Source organism: Mixophyes fleayi, chromosome 10 (genome assembly GCF_038048845.1).
Source record: "Mixophyes fleayi isolate aMixFle1 chromosome 10, aMixFle1.hap1, whole genome shotgun sequence".
Taxonomy (NCBI): Eukaryota; Metazoa; Chordata; class Amphibia; order Anura; family Limnodynastidae; genus Mixophyes; species Mixophyes fleayi.
The window spans coordinates 89,183,732-89,193,994 of record NC_134411.1 but is presented as its reverse complement, the minus strand read 5'-3'; the positions used below and the strand labels follow the sequence as shown (position 1 = coordinate 89,193,994).

At 41.5% G+C, this 10,263-nt stretch overlaps 1 protein-coding gene across 1 annotated transcript in view; it reads right to left on the bottom strand.

Moving 5' to 3' along the window:
* Positions 1-2,347: 2,347 nt before the first annotated feature.
* SPIRE2 (spire type actin nucleation factor 2) overlaps positions 2,348-10,263 on the bottom strand; it is a 36,963-nt gene continuing 29,047 nt past the window's right edge. The window contains exons 14-15 of the mRNA XM_075189067.1: positions 8,174-8,289; positions 2,348-3,962 (exon numbers count right to left, since the gene is read on the bottom strand). Coding sequence (XP_075045168.1) covers positions 3,755-3,962; positions 8,174-8,289 — 324 coding nt within the window. The 3' untranslated portion in view covers positions 2,348-3,754. The remainder of the gene's footprint in view (positions 3,963-8,173; positions 8,290-10,263) is intronic.

The window sequence follows — 10,263 nt, the reverse complement described above, 5'->3', positions numbered from 1 at the left end:
ATTGCTCCCTGATTAGGCAGATGAAAATGTTGTGGATGGTGTTGTTGTGACTGCCTTGACCGCCAAGAGAAATTTTGGGCCCTGGTACAGCAACTTTTTGGGACCCTTCCATAGCCACCAAAGTGGATAGGGCCACACCAGGTTGGTGACTCCTCCAATTTCACAGGCAGACCCCAGTGCTTTGTTCCTGCAACCCTCTTCTCTGCGCCCCAGAAGACTGCAAGTGGTGCTGAGGGTATGCCCATTTGTTTGACGCTATCATACATATTTACCAACATTTTAGTAGCTCTACCCATATGCTTTTATCACTAATAAACACGAATTGGGGAAGCCTCCAGTGACCTTAAGTTACCTCATGACGCTAGTAACAAATGCATTTCAAATGCAAACTAGCATAAAAACATGCAAACATATAAATCCTTACTTTAAACTGTAATCCCATGAAAAAATTAGGTGTTTGTTTTTTTTAACACCAATCACTGTGGCAGGCAATAATTTGGTAATTACCTTTTCTCCTTGGTTTGTTTCTTCAGAATGCTATTACTAATTTATAGTTCTAGCGTCATGTGACTACCATGGCAACCACAGTCACATGGTTCATGATGTAGTGAGCAGAGACCTTTGAACACCTGTATGAGCTGTTTTTACCGTGACAACCTCCTCCTTCGCGCTATGACCCTGTAGCAGCCATATGTGTTTGCCCCCCAGAGAGGTTTTGAAAAGGAAATGAGTAATAAGATAATAATAGTAAATAATTTGTAGGATAGCTAGGAAAAATTATGCATGCTTATAGCAGGGGAAGAAAAAAGGGACAGGGAGGAGAAGGAGGGTAGTGGAAAAGGGAGAAGGGGTAAATAAAGGAAGGGGACAAGGAGGGTGGGGGAAGAATTAGGAAGGAAAGGGAAAATAGTGAAGGAGAAGGAATTACTAGAGCGGGAAAATGAGGACTATTATACCTATTCACATTGGTCCAATCTGGGAGCAGGAAAGTGGAAGAGGTTGATTCTGGTAAATCTTTTAAAGATACTACAGAGAGGCCAAGTACAATCCTGTTGATCCTTGAGATCCCGATGAGAAATCTGCCAGCCATTGTATTCAACAATGATTGAAAATGGGAAACCCCACTGGTCCCGGATCTGCCTATCATGAAGGACATGGGTGATGCATTTCAGAATAAATGTGAATTAGAGCTCCCTGTTAGGGATAATTATCCTCTGGCTTAAGCCTAGTGATCGCCTCTAGGGGGTAAATGTATCAAGCTGAGAGTTTTCCGGCGGGTTTGAAAAACCAATCAGATTCTAGCTATCAATTATTTAGTACATCCTACAAAAGGATATCTAGAATCTGATTGGTTGCTATAGGCAACATCTCCACTTTTCAAACCCGCTGGAAAACTCTCAGCTTGATACATTTACCCCCAAATCTACAATAATGGAGATGAAGGATAAAGTTGCACAGAGGTGCTAAGGGAGCCTGTGGTCTAGTGCTCTGTGCATGTAGTCTAATTCAAATCTGCCATCCTCCATAAAGGATTAATACAATGCTATTAAGTACGCAAAATGTTTAACAAATTCTGGCATACCCTGTAAATAGAGATTACTTCATCTAGCTTGATTATTGGCAAAGCTCAAAGTATAGTTCAGAGATATCATTCTGCATCTCTTCCCATGCCTCAGCAAATCCATCCACTCGCTGCTGAACAGGATGGAAGCAGAGTGTATGCAAATGCCCTTGCCAGTTTGTCTATAGATTTTTGTAACCGAGGTATAAATAAAATTACAGGTCTTTAAGGAATTGTTTTTATTGCTCGTGTCAGCACCCAGAGTGGATTGGCCATTTTTTCAAGATATAAATGTCGGGGAGCAACGAAAATACCGCAGCAGTATGAATGGAGAGTCCTGCAGGACAGTATGAACAATCATCTTGTATTTAAAATGTACCCATTTTTTATTTTATTTTTGTGTGTGTAGTGAAGCACCCGACAATCCTGACATGTTTCAGGATTAAGTGGAATCTTAAGGGATTTTTAGAAAGCAATTATAATATGCAAATAAGAGTTTAACAGGATTTGGTATTCTGTAAAATCCTAAAGTATGCATTTGGAGCTTTCATGAATTTGCATCCTGTAAAAATACCTTTGGCATCAGCCGGCTTTATAGAGCCATTGTCAACACATTTTATGACGCTTGTAATGTGTCCTATTTTCAGATTATTATACTGTGTATAGTTTGTATGTATCCTGCACTTGGCACAGATGAGTCACCACCTTCTTCGAGACAGACGGAGTTTCTAAACCTGTATAGTTCTGTTTTCACTTGCACACAACACACTCTGCTGAGACGTACACAAGTAGTAATAAACACTTTATATATAGAAAAACAATCTTTACTGCAGTGAGATGTTTCACGACGGGTCAGAGTGCTAATTGGGAGATGCAGTTATCCGAGATACATATACAGTATATATATATTTACACAATCATTCAGTCTTTACATTTTTTGGTATTTCTTTGTTTTCTTACAAAAATAGGATTTTAACCACCCAAAGGACTGGACTGGACAACGTTGCCCCGCAACAGTCGGTCAGCTCTCCCAGTCCTGAAGGGGTTAAATCTCATTCGGCTCGCCTGAACTTCTCCATATTAAGGTTCTGTGACTTTAAATGCAATATTTAGCACTGGTCGGTAGTAGTGATGTACTAAAAGGTGGTAAGAGAACACGAGTTACCACAAAAGGGAGCTTGGGAATCGGTCGCGGTCATTTGTCAACTAAGCTCAGTATGGAAGTGGAGTAGTGGCACAGGGAGGTCAGGGATTGTAGATTGCAGGTTGTTACATGCATAAGGGAGGTTATTCCAAGCTTTGTGAGTGTGACTGATCTCCCCCTGTACATTGTCTTGTTCATGCGCTTAACGTGTGAGTACTGCAAACTCACCACCATCTCCACTAATTCCGTGTTAACTTTTTGGACTGCTAAAAGTGCAACATTTACAGCTATCCTTGTTTAAGCACTGTTTTGTTAACTAGTGATTGACTTGAACTGCAGAAACCTAAAAATCTGTTCTAGCCAACAAGAACCAGAGCTCAGATACTTGTCCTCCCCGCCAGATCTGGTCAACATCTTCACTCCACTAGACTAGGTCAAAAAAATGTTTGTTCTCTTACGATCTAGGGCCTGAAGGAATCCCCCTTGACCTTCACCCCTTTCTTCTTTACATGAACATTCTCGAACAGGGATATTCAAAGCCAACTCTGGAACCTTTGTATCACCACCATCATCATCATCATCATCATTGTCACCATCCACTGAGAAGTGTTAGAGCTGGAAAGGATCCAGTAATCCGTCTGAGATCCCCAGTGCTTCTGCGACTGGGAGAAAAGGCCTTCGCTTCCTTTAACGCTAGTACCACCTACGTACAGTTCATACACAGTTGCACGTAACCATTTCAAGCTGTAAAGTCGCTGTAGGACAATTTTCTAATACTGGTCCTGGAACAGCACTCAAAATAAATGTTAAGGCAAAAGAATTCTCGCTGTGTGTAGATAATGACCAGACTTAAGCGCTCAGCGACCAGGGCTGTGCCCAGCAGAGCTGGTTCTTCTACAAGAATCTGCTTTTAACTTTAAACACAGAGAAATCTCATTCCATGGAAGCTGAGCAATGTATACAGAACATGTTGCAACCCCACCTCCCCTGGGACCCTATAGCTGTAGGAGGAAGTGGTGGTGGAGAGAGGGGGTAACGTGCAGCGTGTATCACAGTTTCTTTACTGTCCGATATTGGGGATGAGAGGTTCCTGGTCTGGGTCTGGTGTTTAGGATGTCTACACTCTTCCGGCTGGAACAGATGACGTCGCGGATGAAACTGGCACAGTCCGAGCACACGTCCTTCAGAGCGGAACCCTGAGCGTAGATATGGGGGAACTGGCCCTCTACATTTTTCCAGGATAGGCCGCTGCAGGATCTAAACAACAGAGTAAACGGGTTAGATTCTGGTAACATTGACCAGTGTCGATGACGATAAGATCATTAATAAGAAAAATTGATCCATAAGGAGTTAAGTGAAGGTGATTCTGATACGATAATATAAAGCCAGTTACCCTGGGCAAGGACTCAAAACAGATCAGATAATTTATTTTTGTATAAACAATGATACTGTATAAAAAAAAAAAGTGATAAAAAGCACTACAGACCAATCTCTCTCATCAACATAGGCCTAAAGATGTTTGCAAAGATATCTAAGGGCTTAATTCTTGGTTCCCCAAATTGATCCACTTGGAACAAGTTGGATTTGTCCCTGGACGACCAGCCTTGGGCATTAACAGGAGAGTGATTGACAGTTTTACAATAAATCAACTCCACTCAGACCCACCTTGTAACTAATGGCCCTGGATGCTGTAAAGACATTCTGTTGCATTGGTTGGCCATTCATGATAAGAACTGTGGACTTTGGGGAAATCCTAACTGGGGTATTAGCCCTCTACCCCAACCCGTCTGCCACAGTCTTAGTCAAGTGCTCCCTCTCACCACCATTGAGCACCATAATCGGCACCCACCAGGGGTGTCCCCTCTTCCCACTCATACCCACCCTCCTCATCGAACCACCGGTCGCTAGGAGTGGACAGAACGCTGACATATAAGGAATCAAGGTAGGACGGCGTGAGCATAAATTAGCATTGTGTGCAAACAGCATCCTTCTTTCCATTTCCAAAGCAATGGTCACACTTGTAAATGTTTTCAATGAACTACACCAACTTGGCACCCTTTCAAATTTTAAAATCAACCCTGAAAAAACAGCCCTCCACCCAAAAACTGTAATAATTAATTTTCAATTTAAATGGCAAACAAGCAAATGTAAATATCTAGGTATATATTTAAGTCAATAAGAATATAGGCTCTGACTTAGTTTTAGGCAGACCATTCACCCACCATCTCTACTATTAAATCTGGACTAACTATATGGGACAAATGACTGCTGGAGTCACATGTATTACAATGAATATACTCCTGAGACTTTTATATTTGTTCCAGGCTCTACCAATTAACAACCCCCCAGGACCTTCATGATCTCTTCATTTATTTGATTAAACCAAAATCCAAGGGTGAGACTGTATATTCTGCCCCGCTCAGATCAGGCTAGTGGTCTTGGTGTCCCTAACCTTAAAAAAATTCTATGCATCTCAACTGGCACAATGCACCCAGCAGCACCCCCCAGGGTCTCAAGTCTGGGTGGATATCAAGTCTGTCTCCCTGCCTGCATCATCCACGTCTGCAATCCTTTGGTCTTTTGCCCCTCTGAGGCTTGCTCTCATCCAATAATGAACTTGTCCCTTAGAATCTGGACCTATAATCTAGTCCCCCTCACCCATCGCCTCGTAATTATTATTATCGTTTGTTTATAAGGCGCCACAAGGTTTCTGCAGCGCCGTACACAGTAATCATCCCACTTTAGTATAATCCAGACTTAGCCCCAGGCCGGAACAATAGAGCTTTCCCCTACTAGTGGAGATCAAATTTTTGATTTATTAAGGACTTGCCAAAAGGAGGAATAATTCCCACATTTGCTCACCTTAAAGACTCTCACAATCGCCCTACCTCCACTTTTCATAAATATTGACATTTTTTTCAGACTTCCTCAACCAGGGTCTCTGCAAAACCGCTAACCTCATTCGAACATCTGTGCCTCGCAGTCCCCCGTCCTTATATTGTCAATTTATTATTCAACATTAATAAAAGATCTAAGCAAGGTCCTCTCCTATCTGCTGGAGAGGCTGTCTAAAGGCTCCTTCTTATGTATTTGACGGAACTGCCCAGGTCCTTCAGAGATTCTGGTTGAGATGTCAGTACTCTTATAGACTCCTTGGGGTATAATTACTAAACTGCGGGTTTGAAAAAGTGGAGATGTTGCCTCTAGCAACCAATCCGATTCTAGCTGTCATTTTGTAGAATGTACTAAATAAATGAGAACTAGAATCTGATTGGTTGCTATAGGCAACATCTCCACTTTTTCAAACCCGTAGTTTAGTAAATCTACCTCCTTATCTGGTATGGGCATCTCTTTGCATCACAAATATTTCTTACTGTGCCTTCCACTCCCTTACGCTTCAAAACATCTCATAATAGAAGACTGTCGGACATGTCGCAGGTTCCTCTACCTTCCTCATAGCCAGTCCTAGTAAAGTCAAAGCCATCCAAGAGTGATCGCGCAAATCTGGTACATTTATAGGACAGAATAGATGACCAGTATCCTCGGGAATTCTTTGCTCTCATTTCATAGTACCCGTGGTCCATTGACTAAACTCAACAACATTCCCTCCCCGCCTCTGTAATACCAACTCTCGCTCCATACAGGGCTTCTCACCCTTAGATCCCATCTCATTGCTCGAGAGATTCCCTTCCTCCAGCTTGTAATTTGCTGTAAACGTAGACTATAGGAGTAGTTTTTCGATTTTTGGTATATCGTACTATACAGCACTTTATTTATCTTTGTTTTGTATATCCTCTGTAAAGCATAATCGTTACTTTTATTGTGTTTCTTACATGTTTGTACACCCAGATGCTGTTAATAAACCATTACTTATTATTAAAAGCATTAAATCTTAATATATTGAAACCAATTTTAAATACATGGATACTTATACTAGCTATATTTAATCTGATTCTTTTTTTTAATAAAAAATGTAGTGAGATACGGTAACAAGAGAATAGAAGTACGGGACCATATAGTCATCTGTGACCCAGCAGATCTGCCACGTGGCACATCCATGCATGTATAAATTTAGGTAATTTTAGATCTTTAAGCTTCACCCAAAACTGTTCAGCTTTTGGTGGATTTCTTCTTTAAGTACCAAAAGGTCCCTTGATGAGTATATTGTGTTATACATATACATTCAGTGGCTACTTTATTAGGTACACCTCCTTGTTAATGCAAATATCTAATCAGCCAATCATGTGGCAGCAACACCATGCATAAAAGCATGCAGACATGGTCAAGGGGTTCAGTTGTTGTTCAGACCAAATACCAGAATGGGGAAGAAATGTGATAGAAGTGACTTTGTCCATCTAATGATTGTTGGTGCTGGACAGGGTGGTTTTAGTATCTCAGAAACTACTGATCTTCTGGGGTTTTGATGCACAACAGTCTCTACAGTTTACAGAGAATGATGTGCAATATGAAAACAATCCAGTGAGCAGCAGTCCTGGGGGGGTGAAAACGACTAAAGCCAGGAAACTGAGGCTACAGTGGGCACAGACTCACCAAAACCGGACAGCTGAAGATTGGACAAGTGTCGCTTGGTCTGACAGTTCTCAAATTCTGATGCAGATGGTAGTGTCAGAACATGACATAAATAACATGAATCCATTGATCCATCGTGCCTTGTGCCAATGGTGCAGGCTGGTATGGGTGTTATATTGTGGGGAATGTTTTCCATTAGGCCCTTAAATATCAATTGAATATTGTATAAATGCCACAGCCTACCTGAGTATTGTTACTGACCATGTGCATCCTTTTATGGACAGTCTACCCCTCTTCTAATGGCTACCTCCAGCAGGATAATGCCCCATTCACATAACACACGTCATTTCAAGCTGGTTCCACTGACATGACAATGAGTGCAGTGTACTCCAATGTCCTCCACAGTCACTAGATCTCTATCCAACAGAGCACCGTTAGGGTATGGTGAGATTTGCAGCATGAATGCGCAGCTGACAAATCTGCAGCAACTATGTGACGATGTCAGGTCAACATGGACCAGAATCTCTATAGAATGTTGCCAGCACCTTATTGAATCCATGGGACTAAGAATTCAGGATGTTCTGGGGCAAAGGTAGGACCTACTAAGATGTACCTAATAAATTGGTCCCTGAGTGTATATAACATTATCATTAACTAATTATTGATCTATTTTGAATTTTAGCCCAGGGTAACTTATTTTAGATTAGCTTCATTGTTCAAACCAACGGATACATGTAAAAAATAAAAAAGGTACATACACATTCAGATATCTTAGCAAAGTTATGAATACATATTTGAATGTCACAGTCTTTGTATTTAAAGAGACGTTCACTTTTTATTTCTTTTTTAAATAATATCCCCCAATTGATAATACAGATTATTTACAAATCGTTATATTTTTTGTTGAAGTTCCCCTTTGAAAGCCTAAGGATACTCACTGGAAGGTGTCTCTCTTTTTGTGGGAATTTCCACTTGTGCTGGTTACTCCGATGGGGTTTTCAAACCCCACACTGTAGACTGGAATGTGACCCAACTTTTTAGCAGGAAGTTTCATCTGTAATAAGAGACATAATGGATAAGCGTCAACGCTGGAAGTAACTGTACCTTCACCCCAGATAGGTCATCTAAGCTGCAGGTCTGTTGGGATATATGGTCTGCAGGAGGCGATAAGCACTATGCAATATACATTCTTTTTTTTTTTTTTCAAGTTTTATTTTGCCAGGTCAATATAACAACAAGAGACGATTGACAAAGTGAAAACAGTTATAACAAATAAGCAGGAAGTAATCAAAACAGTGATCAGCATCGAACTTGCAAAACACTAAGTCAAACGAACCTTAAAATGTAGTATTAACGAATGACCCAAAGTTTTTGTTGAAAGAGGAAAGAAAAAAAGAGAGGGTATAGAGGAAGAAAGGAGCGAGAAAGAAGGGAGAAAAGGAAGAAAAGTAAGAGGTGACTAGATCCATTGTGGAAACGGAGAAGCCCAAAAAGGAAGTGAGATATTAAAACTGGGTTAAGTAAAGGGTGGGCACACCTGATAGAAGGCTAGCCATGGGTCCCAAACCTTGGCGAAAGCGCTCAAAGTCTTCCGAATGATGCTGGTTATATATTCCATCCGTTGAGTCTGCCAGACTATATTAATTATAGACTGCATGGAGGGAGGGGATTGCATACGCCAGTCTGCCGCTAACTGGCAAGTAGCTGCCGACACAATGTGCCTAATCAGTTTGTTCTGATGTCGGGGTGCAGAGGGAGCCCCCAGAGGGAGTAGAAAGAATTTGGGGTCTAGGGGAATGTCCACCTGAAGAATTGCATTAATCAGGATTCTAATCTCAACCCAGAAGCCCGATAATTTTGGGCACAACCACCATATGTGGAGGAATGTGCCTTCTTGGGAGCACCCTCGCCAACACCGATCAGATGAGTCATGGAGAATTCTGCATAGACGCGAAGGGACATAGTACCATCGGTATAACACTTTGTAGACGTTCTCCTTGATTCTAACGCAGATGGAACTAGAGGCAGCATTTTCATATATCTCAGACCATTCCTCCTCTGAGAACTCCTACGCTAGTTCGTGAGAGGCCCTAGAGGTTGAAGAGGAGGGAGCAAGTTCGTGGTAGAGAGTTGAAATTAGCTCAATATACATTCTTTCTAGATTTGGTGAGCAATGAATCCACCCCATTTATTACTGAGAAAACAGCTGTATGCCATAAAGCAGATACATGTATGATGCCGATAATATTTGGGGCTGGTGGTCCATCAATGACCAGAACAAGTTTGGGTTGGCTACACCAGGAATATTGTTTTTACTTGTTGCACTAATCAAGCAAATCTTACACTATATATAAATGTACTTTGTAGGTATTCAGTGTGGGGGGACGAGACGATGTGTGAGGAGGAGCATTTATACTAGTTCTACAACTTTAGTTAATTTAGTGCGGTTAGTGGAAGTCAAGAGCATCTTGTTCAGAGTCTAACGCTATTATACTGTAGGATCCATGATTAAAGGCGATGGTATATATTTAATATAATGGTTTGCTGTCACTACAGAAGCCGTCCGTGCAGGAGGGGGAAGAGGAAACAAAAAAAAAAGTGACACTTTTACTAATGTTATAACATTGGATTGGGCAGCACGGTGGCTCAGTGGTTAGCACTTCTGCCTTACAGCACTGTGGTCATGAGTTCAATTCCTGCCAATGGCCTTATCTGTGTGGAGTTTGTATGTTCTCCCCGTGTTTGCGTGGGTTTCCTACGCGTGCTCCGGTTTCCTCCCACACTCCCAAAACATACTGGTAGGTTAATTGTCTGCTATCAAATTGACCCTAGTCTCTCTCGGTCTCGGTCTGTGTGTGTTAGGGAATTTAGACTGTAAGCTCCAATGGGGCAGGGACTGATGTGAGTGAGTTCTCTGTACAGTGCTGCGGAATTAGTGGTGCTATATAAATAAATGATGATGAGGATTGTTCCCCATTAATAATAGAAAGTGAACCCTACATGATGTGATCTGATAATTTGGTTGGTG